This window comes from Microplitis mediator, chromosome 1 (assembly GCF_029852145.1).
Source record: "Microplitis mediator isolate UGA2020A chromosome 1, iyMicMedi2.1, whole genome shotgun sequence".
NCBI lineage: Eukaryota > Metazoa > Arthropoda > Insecta > Hymenoptera > Braconidae > Microplitis > Microplitis mediator.
This window is the reverse complement of record NC_079969.1, coordinates 25865551-25882640: the sequence shown is the minus strand read 5'-3', so window position 1 is coordinate 25882640 and position 17090 is coordinate 25865551. Positions and strand designations below refer to the sequence as shown.

General features: G+C 25.4%; 1 protein-coding gene across 12 annotated transcripts; it reads right to left on the bottom strand.

The window, feature by feature from the left end:
* Positions 1-1009: 1009 nt before the first annotated feature.
* Positions 1010-17070, bottom strand: LOC130667220 (septin-7). 12 transcript variants are annotated; one of them, XM_057468740.1, is made up of 12 exons: positions 13880-14176; positions 13400-13708; positions 12362-12855; positions 10653-11100; positions 9540-9747; positions 9049-9301; positions 8767-8956; positions 8523-8688; positions 7088-7129; positions 6180-6315; positions 5940-6103; positions 1010-1632 (listed from the first exon to the last, which is right to left on the bottom strand). In XM_057468740.1, the coding sequence occupies exons 3-12, from the start codon at positions 12737-12739 to the stop codon at positions 1584-1586; spliced, it is 2034 nt and encodes a 677-aa protein (XP_057324723.1). In that variant the 5' UTR covers positions 12740-12855; positions 13400-13708; positions 13880-14176; the 3' UTR covers positions 1010-1583. The 12 variants fall into 12 exon arrangements, with proteins under 12 accessions (XP_057324723.1, XP_057324731.1, XP_057324709.1 ...); XM_057468726.1 differs by lacking the exon at positions 1010-1632 and adding an exon at positions 4442-4672 and having other exon boundaries at positions 13285-13708; XM_057468718.1 differs by lacking the exon at positions 1010-1632 and adding an exon at positions 4442-4672.
* Between the last annotated feature and the right edge of the window lie 20 nt (positions 17071-17090).

Genomic DNA, 17090 nt, shown 5'->3' with positions numbered 1-17090 from the left:
AAATTATTTTTGTCTTTTTTGAATAAAAAAAAAATTTCTCCATTTTTTCGGCTTCGTCAAATTCAAAATATGAAATAAAATTACGAGTATGAATGTATCAGACATCAGACAAATTTAAAATTATCAATAAATAGAGTAAGTAATTAATAAAATAAAATTTTTTAAAAATTCGCATTCAAAAAATTTTGAAATTAATAAGTGCATTTTTTATAAATATTATTTTTTTAATGACAATAAAGTTAGCAGACAATTAAAATTTTTTTGATTTTTTTTAACAAAAAAACAAACATTAAAAAAAATATTTTGAAAAATTGCGCGTAGAGTTTATGAAATTTCCGACATGTGCATTTTTTTAGAAATATTTTTTTTTCATTATTTATCCGTTAAAAAATTTTTTTTTTAATTTCAAATGTCTGCTAACTTTACTATCATATTTTTTTATTATTTACTCTATTTATTTATAATTTTAAATTTGTCTGATGTCTGCTACATTCACACTCATATTCAATTATTAATTAATAATAAAAAAAAAAATTGATGTCAATAATTGGGACTTTTACTTTATTTATAATTTAAATTATCTAACTAGTAATTTCAATAAAACAAATTTAATGCAATGGCAGTAATGTACAATGCATTATTATATTTATTTATTAAATTAATAACAATGATATTTTTTTTTTGAATGCTAATGCATGAGCATATTGTACTAAAGGCTTACAAATGATTTCAAAGTATTTTTTATTTAATTGTAAATTTAATGTAACGTATGAATGCTAATGCTTACAATACTTAAATAATTATCATGTAATTTTAATTAATGGATTGATATAAAAATTAATAGAAAATAAATAGCTAGTGAGTTACACAATTAAAAAAATCTTATTTCTTACAAAGTTGTCACACATTATTCATTTATATATATATATATATGTATGTACTAATTTAATTTATTAATTATTAATTACTAATATTTAATAATTGTTTCAGTTCAACTGATTTTTTACTGTATTTTATTTTTAAATTCATGATTTATCAAATATTTATAATTTTTATTTATTTAAAAATAAATATATTGTGCGGGAAAAAATATTTCGATTAAATGCACAAGCATTTAATTGGACAATCCTATTTTATTTGGATGGCTCAATTCTATTTAATTGATACTCTAGTCAATAATTAATTAACTAAATTATTAAATTAATTATAATTTATAATAATTCACACAATCTAGTAAATACTCATAAATAGATTACACATGATACTGATTAATGAAAAAAATAAATACTAAAAAAAAAAATCGTACAAAATCTAGCTTTCAAAATAAAGCTACAATTAATTATTATTTTTTGTTTTTATAAAAAAGTTTATCCAAGTTTTATCAAAGTACTTTTTCTTATATTGTTTAATTGTTATTATTCGACAATAATATATAATCAATAAAATAAAATTTTAAATATTTACTGGCTAGAGAGACCGATTTGTGATTGCTGCTAGTGACTTTTAAGCGGAAGTCTTTAATTTATTTTTTTTTATTGTTTAGGAATAAATTTTTATTATTTTTGGTGGGGTAGAAGTTAACTTTAGAAGAGTCCTTTTTTCTTGCTTTTTTTGTCCTTGCCATCGACGGTCCTGAAAGGAATAAATTTTATTTATTTTTTTAGTGCAAGTAAATATGATACTGATGTTAGCCGACGTCTAATAATTTTTGAATTATTATAAAAATGAGAAATTATAATAAACAAAATATTTTTAAAATTGCATCTGTAGCTTTTTTAATTTTCTACATGTGTATTTTTTTTTTTTTTTTTTTTGCAATTGATTTATTGAAAAAAAAAAATTCAAAAATTTTTAATTGGCTGCTAACTTCATGATCATGAAATAAATTCATGTAGAAAAAAAAAATTGATTTTTAAAAATTTAAAAAGTGCTGCTGTGTATAATTTAGAAATTCAAGACCGTGTAGAATTTTTTGATTTTTTTTTAACTTAACGAACAAAATAAAAATACTTTATTTAAAATTTCCGAGTTTTTTAATTTTTACATGAATAACTTTTTTTTAATCTTAAAATTTTAGATAATTCAAAAATTTCAAGTGATTATCAATTTTGATTTTTGTATAAACAAATTAAAATTTTTTATGAAACTCAAATCAGCTGACGTCTAACAATTTCAGGATTTTTTTAAACACGATAAATGAAAAAAAAAACATATTTCAAAAAATTGCACAAATAATTTTTCAAATTTTCTAAATGTGCATATTTTTCATTTATTTTTTTTTTTAAATTAGATCGTTAAAAAAAAAATTCGAAAATTGTTAATTGTCTGGTAAATTCAGCATCATAATTTTTACGTCACTTCCAAAACAAAATTTTATTTATATAAAAATCAAAATTAAATTTTAAAAAATTCTAACAAAAAATAAAAATTAGAAATAATGACTTTTAGTTTAAAATTTTCAAAATTTGCTACTGTGTTAAATTTATAAATTTTTGATTTTCTTTTTTTTCAACGGAAAAAATGTAATTTCATGAAATCAATGGTATATATTTCATAAAAAGATAGTCAGAATGAATAATAATAATAGATAAGCTTGTACTCGTCCCCACATAATCTTGACAGCTTTTCAAATCACTGAAGATTGACAATGATTACTCATGCTAAAAATCACAAATTTAAACGCACAATTTATGCCACTACATGCCATTAAGCTATTTAAGCATTCACAGTTCAATTATTATGCAAGTAGACCTTATCTAAAAAAAAACTATTACATCCCTTCCCTATTTCTTCTTTAGCTTCGCTTAAATAAACCGCGATACTTAACATAAATAATTCTTCCTTCCCCTGATTAAACAAAACGATTCACTCAGTGATGAATGTGATCTATATACTAGTAAAATTGAATCGTTTCCAATCGTTTTGAATCGTTTCCTTTAATTAGGGTCAATAAAATAATAATAATAATTAAACTTAATATAAAATCAGCGTAAAAATTAGCATATTAATGATCTAGCATTAATTAAATTAACAATTAAAATTAATTTAATAAACAATAAACTAAAATAAGTTAGTAAAGATTTTATGTAAAAGCATTAATTGTTTATTTGCAAATTTTTTAATTTAATTAACAATTTAGTTAATTTTTTTTTTTACGTAATTACTTATGATCAGCTATTATTTATTTTTACTACTGATTAATTGTCATTATTTTTGAATTATAATTAATAAATAATAGCTCGATCAAATTTTACAATAAATACAAATAAAATATATAATAAAATGTATGTGTGAGTGTGTTTACATGAATTGTTTTTTTTTAATACAATTTATAAATGCTCGATAAATGATTTTTTTTTATTAACAAGTTTATTATTATTATTATCTATAAGCTGATATGATTTATTACTATACATTTAGTGGTATAAAAAATTATGTTGCCAAAAATATTAACTATTAATTTGAATGTGTTAAACTATTTAATATCAAATGGTAGATTTTTTTGTTAATTATTTAAAAAAAAATTATGTTACTAAAAATTTATAATTATTCATTAATACTATCATTATTAATTAGTAAAAATAAAATTGTCATGGCAAAAAATAATTGGAGATGTGCAAATAATATTTGAATCAAATGAAATTGTATATTTATATTTTCTTTAAATCGAAAATTCAAATTTTGATTTTTTAATTATTTTATGATACTGAAGTCAGCCGACGTTTAATAATTTTTATTTTTTTTTTAACATGGTAAAGTTAAAAAAAAAAGAATTTGAAAAATTGTACATATAGTTTTATTAATTTTGTACATGTGCATATTTTTTTTTTTTTTTAAATTGATTTTTGAAAAAAAAAATCCTAAAATTGTTAGTTGTCTGTTAATTTCTGGAATGATACTGAAATTAACTGACGTCTAATAATTTATGGATTCTTTTAAAAACGATAAATTAAAAAAAAAAAAATATTTGAAAATATTGCACATATAATTTTTTGATTTTCTACATGTGCATATTTTTTTTTTTTCACACAAAATTAAATTTTTGCAAAAAAAAATTGCCTACCAACTTCAGGATCATATTTTTTTATTGTAATTTTAATATTTGGTCCGAAAATTAAATGTAAATTTTTTTTAATACTACTAATTATTCAAAAATTTGATATAAAATTTGAATACAAATATCAAAATTTTATTTGATAAAAATAATTCGCAAACTTGTAAAAAAAAAGATAAAATAAAAATGATTAAGTATTGAAAGATTTAATTACTAAATATGTATATATGTATATATCTACTTATAAAACTAAGTTAATATATTTAAATATATAAATATTTGGATGTATATGGTTTTAATGATAGCACTAAAATGTTGACTGATAAATTTATTAATAATAATAATGATAATGAAATTTGTCAAAGCAAACAAAGCGATTTCCGATGATGTTGGTAATTAAGTTATTATTATTATTATTGTTTGTTTAAATATAAATTTAATATTAATTTTATTTGTATTTAAGGATGTTCGGGATGCTGGATTACGAGATGTATCTGTGTAGGATTGTCTTGAGGTGATTTGAAACTGGTGTGCCGACGAAGGAGACTTCCTAATCCTCGAGAACTTCTCAGTGTACCAACTCCACCGGCGGATCCCTCGGACGACACGGAGCCCGTCCTAAATAATAATCGAGACCGCGGTTTCGTATACACAGCAACACATACGTGACATACATACGTACATACATATATATACATATGTGTATACATATATATGTATGTATATAGAGAGAGTATTTAGGCAAAAGCGCAAAGTACCAAAAGCCAGTGGTTTTAAATGTAAATGTCGGATATATTTTTTAGTATAAAATATATGGCTCAGCGTGACCTTATTCTACAATTTTTTCTTTTTATTTTTATATAGAAAGTCATATTTTGTTAATTAAAAATTTTAATAATTAATAAAAAGGTAATTAATTTAATTTTAATTTATTTTTACTGGTTTAAATAAATTTTTCATTTACGATAAGATTTTTATCATTATGTTAATTAATTATGATACTAAATATATGTATGTAAAAAAATATGATAATTTAAAATATAATGAAGAAAAAATCAAAAAATTTAATTTGTAAAAATGATTTAAAAAGTACTTGAAAAAATTTAATTTTTTAAAAAAAGATATAGGACCGAGGTACCATTTTTGGGCCAGTTTTGTAAACTTGAAAAATTTAAATAAAATAATTTTTAAAAGACGCAATGACATAATTAATTTTTAAAATATGTACAAAGATACTTTTGTTACATTGTTGCAATGGGAATTTTATTTTATACTTTTTTATTAATTAAAATAAAGTATTAAATGTTCGAAAATGGAGCCGTGGCTACAAATGCTACTTCTACCCTATCAGCGATGGAAAATAAACATGAAATTTGAATTATTCAAGATAAATTGGATAATTATTTTAATTGTGACAATTAAAATTTTATTTGACTTCAATAAAACCGAGGTCAGTTTACTAGGTCACTAGAGTCATAAATCGCGAAATAATTTCTACAGTCTGAAATAAGGACTCGATTTTACAAAATAAATTAAATTTATATTTTTTAAATTTTTTATTATCCGAGTTGCATTTCAGTGCAATTTAACTTTTGTTTAAATATTTATTAGAGTAAGACGTTATCTGAGGATTTAAAAGGTCAGAACTGGGCCATTTACTTTATATAAATATATGAAAAGAGTTTTTAAAGAAAGTAGAACAATATCAAATGTAAAAAAAAAACCAGTGCATGCTTCGAAATGTTCAGTGAAAAAAAAACACTCAGTGATATCAAAAAGTTTTATAAAAAAATATTAAAAATTTTTTGTTTATAAAATTAACTGACAAATTTATCTAAAAGTATGAAAATAAAATGAAAATAGAATAAATATAAAGTAAACTTACTCTTTAGAATTGGCATCCAAACTTCGTCTCCGTAGTTCTTCGAGAGTTTGTCCAGTTTGTTGCTCCCAGACTTGTCTTTCTGCTTCAAAAGCGCGTCTTTTATCTTCTAATTCACGTAGTTGTTGTTCCAGAGATCGTCGCATTTGTTCGTGTCTTCTTTGCAACTGGAAAAAAAAAAGTTTCAGAAGAAATTAAAAATACAAAACCAGGAAATAAAAAATTAAAAATATCAAAACTTACATCAGCTTCAGAATCTCTGAGCTTTTGTTTTTTTTCCTTGACTTTCATCTCAAATACCTGCTCCATTTCCGATTCCATCTTCTTCATTTTCGCATCGTGCTCTCTCTTTTCTTCTTCTAATTGTGCTAATGGATTCCTATCACACAAAATTATTTATATTAAGCAAAATTATTTAAATTAATTAAGTTATATATCTAGACATCAGATAACTTGATGTCTTGCTACGGAATTTTAAAATAGCAACACTAAAAAAATCATTAAAAAAAAAAAAAAAAAAAAAAAACAAAATTATAAATTCAAATTTAAAACAAACACTAAAAAAAATTATACTGAAGTTGGTCATGATTTTGAAATTAGTAGACAATTAACAATTTTCTAATTTTTTTTCAACAAATAAATTACAAAAAAAATTAAAAAAGCTACAGGTACAATTTTTTTAATTTTTTTTTTTTTTTTATAATTTATCGTCTTTAAAAAAATCAAAATTTTTTAAACGTCGGCGAACTTCAGTATCATAAGTTAGCCGACATCTAATAATTTTTGGATTTTTTTCAGAACGAAAAATTATAAGAAATTAAAATTTTTAAAAATTGCATATACAGTTTTTTTAATTTTCTACATGTGCATTTTTTTTGTAATTGATAAGTTGAAAAAAAAATCAAAAAATTGTTAATTGTTTAGTAACTTCAAGATCATAAAAAAAAAAGCTATGGTAAGTAATGAAAATGGATTGATCAATGACCTCTTATATTTATTATATACACAACTACTTATTATATATAATAAAGTAATAAGAGAATTACTTGTAGTAATAAAAATATTAATTAATAAGAGGTGGGTAGAAAATTGATAAGTCTTGTGCACACAAAACCGCAATAAACAAATCACAGCTCCGGCAAAAAACTTACCACACTGTCATGAAACTGTTCATCACTCCAGGAGGGCACAAACTAGCCAAGAAATTAATACTAATTAACACTATTATTTTATTTTCTATTATTTCTTATAAATGAGGAGCTTCGGATTAAATTGGGTATTTTTATTTTTTATTAAAATTTTTTTTAAATTAAATCGTTTTGAAAAAAAATTTTTGACCAAAACGGAACATTAGAAATTTAATGAGTTCTTTAAATTAATAAAAAATAAAAATTTTTATACTTAAAAAAATATAAACTAAAGAAAATAAATTTTTAAAAATTAATGGAACAAAATTTAAATGTTTTAATTTTGTGGAAAAAAATGAAAACGTCTCTTTTTGAACTTTAGCTCCTCAAACTTAATTTTAAAAAAATATTTACAAATATCCTAGCCTCCTTTTAACTTCTCAATAAATCTACTTTATCTCTAAATAAATTTATTTAAATTTAATAATTAAAAATTACTTGTTCAGTTTGCATGCACAAGCTTGTCATTAATTCCCATTAATATTAAACTCGATTTTATTCCTGATTCCTAATTAATATTGACTTTAGCCGACTGATTAATGAGATGTCAGTGAGTGATAATTATTTAGCAATAAATCACTTATGAATAAATAAGTAAATAAATATATATACGCACACTAAAAAATTTTAGTCCGCGGTGTGAATGATTTGGTGTTAAAATTTTCAACACTGCCGATGTGAAAGTTACATTACGAACGGTGTTAAATTTTGGATCGTATGAAGTAGAAAGTTTACACCACCAATGGTGTAAATTTACGTTTTTTATTTAGAATTCTCGACTACTTCGTCGCTAGAAATTCATTTATATTTTAAAATTTTCTACATCAATAATACACTGAAAATTAAATAACACCAGTGTAATTTGGCGGTGTTAAATCAGTGTAAAACAAAATTTCTGGATAGACATTAGAAAAAAAAAGCCTTACATATAAAAAAAATTTAAAATATAATGAATATTATCTCACCGGTATAGAATATTTACACCGACGGCAGTGTTATTTAAACACCACTGCCGGTGTTAAAATTTAACACCGAAAATTTTAAGACCTACACCGCTTGGACTTACTCCGGTTTTTTTTTGCAGTGTAATGATATGTGAAAGAAAATTCATACTGTGTTAAAAGTACACCGCTTGATATTTTACACCAAAAAAATTTCACACCGAGCAGACCTCGGGGACCATTTTCACATCAAGAATTTTTTAGAGGGCGATCATGACCAAAACTATGGCGCCCGTTGGATGTCTTTAGACCTCGGGGGTATCAACAAGTCTTTTGGAACGTCAGCTCATACGAGTGGGTCTCAAAAAATTTTTCACAGTGTGCATATATTTATATTTATAATCTGATATGTAATTAAAATTAAAAAACCATGCGAATAATATAAAAATAAAACCTACTTATTAGAAATCCTTGTCGGTTTGCCGTCAACTCCAACACCAGCTAGGGTGCGGCAACGGAAGTTTTCATAGTGAACGTTATTTGTAACGTCCTTGAGATCTTGCAAGTGCGTCCTGATGACCATGTTACGAAGAGCAATGAAATCGCAGTGTTCGAGATTTTCAACTGTAAATTAATAATAATTACTCGGTTATTAACGTAAACTTTAAAAATTATTAATTAATAATTTAATTAATTACATACCTTCGGCAACACCCCATGGATATTTACGCCCCCGTACTTTTTTACCATCAACATCAATTACAGTATTTGCACCTACTACAGCAAATGGCACTCTGTCCCTCAAAAGCTTGTGGAATTTATTTTCTTCCTCTTCTTCAAGCTCAGGGAACTCGTAAATTTTTATTTTGTGCTGCGCTATTTCATTTAAGATCTAAAAATAAAAAAAAAGTAATTAAGTCAATTGAAATATAAGAAGTTAAAAATAACTTTTAATGATGTAAATTAATGAAAAATTTGACCCACTTGTTTCTTAAATTGTCCACACTCTTCAGGAGTCATTGTATCAGCTTTCGCGATGATTGGAATAATGTTTACTTTGTCATGTAGCCGTTGCATGAATTCAACATCCAACGGTTTTAATCCGTGACCCGATGGCGCGACAAAGTAAAGACAACAGTGCACACGACTGTCGGGTATTTGTTTTCTCACAACACGTGACTCTGCATTTAAAAACTCCTCATACTTGGATTCAATATATTCTATTACTGGAACCCAACTAAATCAAAAAATTCATATTAATTTAATTTTAAATTTATTACTTTTTATCATTAATTTTTTTTTCTGTAGATATTTTTATTTAAACTCTTATCTACGCACCAATAAATCATTTAATTTTATTGTGAAATTGCGACTACAGAATTGAATTAATTAATTTTTATTTTATCAATTTTTTAGTACGTAGATAAGATTTAAAGAAAATATATATGTAACTGGATATTTAATGAAATAATTACCAATTACTGTTGTCAACAGCGTCACCAAAACCCGGAGTATCGACAACAGTTAGCGTTAAATTAACTCCGTTTTCGTTTAATAAAACTTTGCTTGTTTCAACAGCGACTGTTTTTTTAACCCGTAGACTAGGACCTGGATATTCAGCACTATAAACATCCGTAAGAAAAAGTGAGTTTATGAGGGTTGATTTACCCAATCCAGACTCGCCTGAAATACAAAAATATACATGACATCTTCAAGACTACTCTTTCTTCTCCTTCATTTTTATCTTCAAGACTTTGTCTTAAAATAAATTACACTTAAATTATAAATACTCAGAGCACATTGTATATCTATATACATTACAATGAACATAAAAAAATCAACTGCTTTTTTTTCTTTAATAAAATATTGATTGCTCGTCAATGCTCATTACACTTTTTCATTTCTCATCTACAGACATTTGACTTTTTTTACATATTAACTAATTAAAATAATTTTTTACTGAATTGCTTGTGGCATATTTTTGTAGAGAATTTAACGCTCTGTAAAAAAGGTCCTGAGCTTCAAAACGGTATCTTTAATATTTTTTAAACTACATGCTTTTGAAATTTAAAATTTAAATAAATCAATAGATGATTCTGAAGTTAGCAGACAATTAACAATTTTCAAATTTTTTTTGTCAACAATTTAATTAAAAAAAAAAAAACTAAAAATATGCATATGTAGAAAATTTAAAAAACTATAGGTGCAATTTTTTTTTTTAATTCATCATTTTTTAAAAAATTAAAAAATTATTAAACGTCGGCCAATTTCAGTGTCATATCAGTAGTCAATTTTTTTTCACACCCTAATATTTATATAAATTTAGATTTACACAAAAAAAAAAAATGATTTCTTGGCACAAAAAATTTTTACTCGCCCCAAGAAATTTTTTTTATTATAAATTGAAAACAAAAATTATTTTGGGGTGAGAATAAATTTTTTTGATGCGAGAAAAAAAATTCCTGCTCCGAGAAATTGTTTTTTAGTTCAAAGAAAAATTTTGTCTTCAATTCATAGTGCAAAATATTTTTTGCGGCAAGAAATTCTTTTTTTCTGTATATATATTTAGTAGGAATAATAAAACATACCGACAACCATAAGAGTAAATTCAAATCCCTTTTTTACGGCTTTGCGATAAACTTGATTAGGCAGATTAGCAAATCCAACATAACCATCTGGTTCACGTGGTTTTGATGGTACAGCAGCTGGACGTAAATGAATTTGTAGGGCAGACTCTTTATTACTGTCACGATTGTCACGTTTGTTGCTGTCTTCTTGGTCGACACTAATATTAGAGGGCAATCGTGGCTTGACAGACGCCACTGGCGGTACTGTTGAGGATGGCACAGACGTTGTCATTGTTGTTGTCGCGGTTATTATTGTTGCTGCTCCGGTTGTTGTTGACGATGTTATTGTTGCTCCAGTTGATGTGGTTGACATTGCGCTCGGTGGCTGTGGAGGCGGAACAGACGGTACGGACGGCGACGTCGTCAATCCACTCTCGCCTTTAAAAAACAACTCGCGCTTTGTTTGCATCTGTAATTTTAAAAAATATCACTTTTTATATACGAGCATACATACATTCTTAGCTTTTATACTTTACTCTTTTTATCATGCACTTTTTTACTACTGAATGCTCTAGATTTTTATGGTTTCATGACAATGACAACAATGACTATGATTTCTTTTTTTTTTTCCATTTATGGTATTCCTTTTGATGATTTATTGTTTTAAACATTTAATTGATTATAATTAAAAATTTTTAATCAGTCCCAAGTAAATTTATAATTAACAAGAATCTGACATTTTAAATATAATTTCAATTAAATATAATAATTAAATTTTAAATTACAAATCACTTAGCAACCGATCGATACTCCATTTACTAGACTCTATAAAAGGTAATATATATCTACATATATATATATTGGATTACAGAAACAAAGTTTTTTCATCACCATTATTATTTAAAATTAAAATCCAACATTAATAAAACATGCGTACATTTATCATCAAAAGAAATACTAAAAAAATTCATGCTTGCTCTGCAAATAAACACTGACGTTTAAAAAAAAATTTTAAAACAAAATAAACTGAGGAATTCTATTGATTTAACAAAATAAAAATAATTGACCCAAGTGTTTAAATAAATAATATGACAATTAAATGCTTTAAAAAATATAAAATAAAACTGCAACTCCGACATATAGTGGAATATCTATATATGTGTACTACTATCTTCAAGGTCCTCAAGTGCAATTTAAGAAGCACTGACAACGAAACGAGACACTAAAGTGTCACAAAACCACAGCAAGTGCGTTTCATATGTTTCCTGTTATACTCTCAACAATAAGAAAAAAAATAATTATTATTTTTAAAAATAAATATGAGAGTTCAATAGTCCGGCGTTACTGCAAAACCATTCGATAAAAAAAATGATATAATTAAAATGTAAATAATAGTAAATTAAAAAAAAACAATAATAATAACAAAGATAGCCATGTGTTCTTCAACAGTGGAGCTCAATGACTAAAAAATACCGGTCGGTATTGAATGACCACTTGCTCTCATTACAAGATTGATTGAAGTGCGTCATCAAGTATCGCACATTTTACAATAGAGTGTCTCAGTACCAAGTACTTGTGTTATTAATATCAGAGAGAGTGTCTATTGTATCATTGGCATCATCATTAGCATCGTTATGATGACTATTACATATCATAAATCGGTATGATCATCATTAGATCATCTTATCATATTAACATATTTATCAGATGGCTCGGTTATTTATTCTTACCGAATTAGCAATATCCCCGTTGGCTTTTTCTCCATCTAGAATACGTTGTCTAACAGCAAGACGATCTAGACTAGCCAATCTATAGCTGCTTCCAGTTTCGCGGTCCCGAGTAAGACGATCAGCATTTCCATTGGTGCCCGCATTGAAACTCGAGGTATATTTGGGTAACGTCGGTGGTGCTTGTCGAGATTTTTCTCTATTTAGTGTCGAGTTGTTGCTGTATAAAAATGATGTATTGTTGGTTGTTGATGATGACAGTGTCCTGGGTTGTGTGATTGATGCCTGTGCTGCTGTTACACTTGATAAACTATTGCCGATTGCTGTTTTAACACTTCCATTTGCGTGGGGTGTACTCCCGTTATGGTTTTCCGTCGACATTTTTTAATTCACGTGGTAATTCTACTCTACGTGTTTTTAATTAATATATATACGCTTTTTTTTATAGTCCTATTCCTATGCAAGTCTTCAATTCCCACTGACGAATAACGTCAAAGCTGTGACACAAATAGATTTTTTTTTTATTTTAACAATAAAACTATTATTTTAATTTTATATTTTAAAAAACTTCCGTCTTAGTTATAAATATAACATTTTTTTTGACTTTCAAATTGCAATGGAATAAAAATGTCATTGGCTTTTATCAATCGTTGACTAAAAATAATTAAAATAAAATGAAAATATATAAAAATGAAGAAAAATTTAAAGACGTAAAAGGATAAAAGACGCTCTTTCTTCACCATCAACGTCCACTAAAAAAAAAAATCAGCCGGTATCCCACTTTCGTAAATTATTTAAATAACCGGCTTAATAAAATAATTTAAACAAAAAACTACTGATGATTAAATGGTGAATGAAAGTGATAGGGAACTAATTAAAAATATACAACAAATGAAATAATAAAATGAAAAAAGGAGTTTGTATACTAGCAGAGTTTAACGCGTCGTTGATACTCAATATTTAAAATGTTGATGTATAGATACGGTGATTATAATACACAATAATATATATATGTAACACATATGATTAACATTCACTGACTGACTAGACAACGACGAGGACGATGACGCTCTCAATGGTTGCTTGGGTTTACTTGATATGTTGATGGTTTCCTTGCACAAATTACAATGCGTTCTTGGATCTCCAACGTTCTTGTCTATGTGTGAGTACTGAGTACTGACTACAGACTACAGCTATGACTCGTCGGCTTATAGTATACGTATATATATAAATATACTAGTATATCTCTTTGGTCTTAACTTTCGTAGTAGAGGTATACGTTGGTGGTGTCGTGAGTCGTGAATAAGTGACCACGCCTGGCGCAGATGTATCACTAGCCCCTACTATGTACTGTGAGTATAAATGTAAATGTATGAGTATGTATTTGTAATATACTTTATATATTTCAGAGTGTGAGTATGTAAAAAATAAAAAAAAATAGATAAGAGGATGAGTAGGGGATCGTGTGCTGAGTTAAGAGTGAGGAGAGGTAGAAAAAAAAAAGAGAAGGGACAAACTTACTCGGGCTCGTCAGATACGGCAACACCACGTCTTGAGATATTGTATATATGTATATATATATATATATGTGTATGTATATGGGTTTGTATGGAGTATGAGACACTATACTCGTATTTGTACCACCATTTTTATTTAAGTCTACACTCGTTACTCGTTACTTTTTACTCTCGTACTTTTGTAATAGTGGATGTATAGTAGATCGTAGTGAGTACGAGTATGAGTATGAGGAGTAAGAAGAGAGTTTTTTTAGTTTACATTCGATGACGACACGACTGAACACCAATGACCGTGTTGGTACTTTCAGGTCTTGTCGAGGGTGCCGCCACTTTCTGACGATGAGTCACTTTTTTAAAATCCCCTGATAGAGTTCGATTGGTGATTTTTTAAAATCTGCTTCACTAAAGTAAATTTGTGATACTAAAATAATGCTGAGTGTGAATGTAGCAGACATCAGACAATTTACAAATTGTAATTAAGTATATAAATTCATTAAAATAATTAAATTTTAAAAAATGTGCGTACTAATTTTTCATTGATCTAAATACGCATTTTTTAATTTTTATTCTGCTTACATTTTATTTATTTATTCAAAAATTTAAAAAATTCCCACTTGTCAGTTACATTCGCACTCATGAAATAATTATGATACTGAAGTTAGTGGACGTCTAATAATTTTTTGATTTTTTTTTTAAACAATAAATTATAAAAAAAAAAATATTTTAAAAAATTGCACTTGTAGTTTTTAAAATTTTCTATATGTACATATTTTTAGTTTTTGATTTTTTGTAATTGATTTCATGAAACAAAAATCCAAAAATTACTAAGTGTCTGCTAATTTCAGGATCATAAATAATTATCAAGGCAGACATGGTACTTTTTTTTTTAATTATTTGAATACTAAGAGAAAAAAGTTTTAAATGACTTTAAATTTGCGCTGTTATAAAATTTTTTTTATGAGTGTCAATGTGGCAGGCATCAGAATCATTTTAAATTATTAATGAATAGAGTAAATAATTAATAAAATTAAATTTTAAAAAAATGCGCATTTACAAAATTTTGAAACTGATAAGTGCATTTATTTAGAAATATTATTTTTTAAATTATTTACTCTGTTTATTTATGATTTTAAATTTGTCTGATGGCTGCATTCGCACTCGTTTTTTTTTTAGGATAATTTGATTGTGAAAAGTTAAAATTATTTATGTATAGTTCGGATTCAAAATTTCGATAAAAATTGAATGAGAATGAATTAGTAATTTTTGTATTTTATTAAATTTAATTAGAAATTTTAAAAAGCCTATTTTCGGTAGTGAAAATATCAGAGATATAATTTTTTCTCATGTTAATATTTAATTTGTTTTATAAAAATAAAAAAATCAATTGTTTGTCTACTGATTTCCCCTGATTAAACAACTGAATTCGATCGAATTAAACAGAATTAAATTTTCAATTCTATTTAATTCGGATAAATTCTGTTAATTCGATACCTTACTTAAAAATGAATTCTGTCTAATTCGGCAGGAAAACCAGAATTTGCCGAAATTGAAAGGAATTTGAATAATTCTATTTGATTTAATTCTGATTAATTCGAAAATAATTCTCCAATTTCTGGTCCTGAATCCAAATTAAACTGAATTAAAACGAATTTGAAATTTTCAAATCGGTTTTATTCTGTTTAATCCAAATTCAAATTTTCAATTCAGTTGAATTCTGTTTTGCAGAATCCGACAGAATATAACAGAATTAAAATTTTTAATTCGGTCGAATTCAGTTGTTTAATCAGGGTCACTGGCATATTTATGAATGTGAATGTAGCAGACATACGACAATTTTTTAATTATGTATAAAAAAATTAAATAATTAAAATAATAAAATTTTAAAAAATGCATGTACTGAATTTTGAATTGTATAGACATGCATTCATTTATTTTTATTTTATAAACGTTTTAATTTATTTTTTCAAAGTTTTAAAAATCGTCAGATATCCGCCAACTTTACTATCATGGCATATTTTGATAAACTTGTGGTTTAATCAAATTTCAAAAATATGACAGTGAAATCAAAACACAAATTTACTAAAAATAAGTAATTGTTAAATTAAAATTTAAATATTAAAAAATTCAAATTATAAAATTAGCATTAAAAAAATAATAGATTCTGAGTAAAAATTTATTTTAACTTAGAAATTTTAAAGAAAGTTTCACAACTAATTTCTAATAGGAACTAAAAACCTCTAAATCTTTAAAAAAAAAAGATGTTTCTATTGAAACACGATAAGATAAAGATAAATTTATTTGTTTGCCATGATTTAGACGTCACAGTAACGAAATTAAAATAAAAGAAACGGAGTTATTTTCGGATGGATGCGGATTATTATAAAAAGTTTAAAATAAATAAATAATTTCCGACTTTGATGATTTAAATTCCATTTAAAAAGATGTAAAGATGTATCGCAGTGCGGCATTTTAATTGTACGATTTCTTGGAATTTTAATTGAATAAAGTGCGTACGCGCGTGAACGATAGTTATCATAATAAAAATAATAAAAAATTAAATTGAGAGTTCGCATATCATGAAATAAATGAAAATACTGTTTATTGTATATATATTTATATATATAGTACCTTTTTTGATGAATCGTTCGATTGTGTAGGATTATAACGAGCCAATATCGATGGATTTAAACGCCCGCGAATCATCGACGGACTTATAATTTCTTCTTTATGATCCATTAATAAATTAATTAATTGACAATCAAAATAATTCAGGGTAAATCTCACTCGACAATTTAATTTTTAATAAACTTTTCACTTCGTAACTTCAGTAATTTAATTAAAATATAAATAAATTTTATTGTGATTTAAAATTTTGAATTAAAACATAAAAAATTTTTTTAAAAAATATGTGAGCAAGTTAATGGCACATACTTTGGATGAGGACTGGATGAAAAATGACTAGTTAATTCTATACATAATGTATGATATACTTATAAAGATATGTAGACTATGATTTGTATGTTTAAATATATTTTTTTTTATCAGAAACTTACCGCTACCGTACATTAGTGACCGTGGCGCAATAGTTGACGTGGCAAAATTTATTATATACAAGTTTATTGCAAAGAATATTTAATATATATTTATATATATATACTCATTGTTATTTAGTATGTATATAACAAGTTATAAGCGGTGTCAATGGCGTCCCGGAA

What these genes read in the sequence shown, in the direction of transcription:
- LOC130667220 (XM_057468736.1), bottom strand. Translation starts at nt 12,739, where the DNA reads ATGTCGACGGAAAACCATAACGGGAGTACACCCCACGCAAATGGAAGT. An exon ending in ATTTACTCTTATGGTTGTCG is followed by an intron (nt 9,748 to 10,652) that starts GTATGTTTTATT and finishes TTTGTATTTCAG; the next exon opens with GCGAGTCTGGATTGGGTAAA. An exon ending in AACAGTTTCATGACAGTGTG is followed by an intron (nt 6,316 to 7,087) that starts GTAAGTTTTTTG and finishes TTTGTGTGATAG; the next exon opens with GAATCCATTAGCACAATTAG.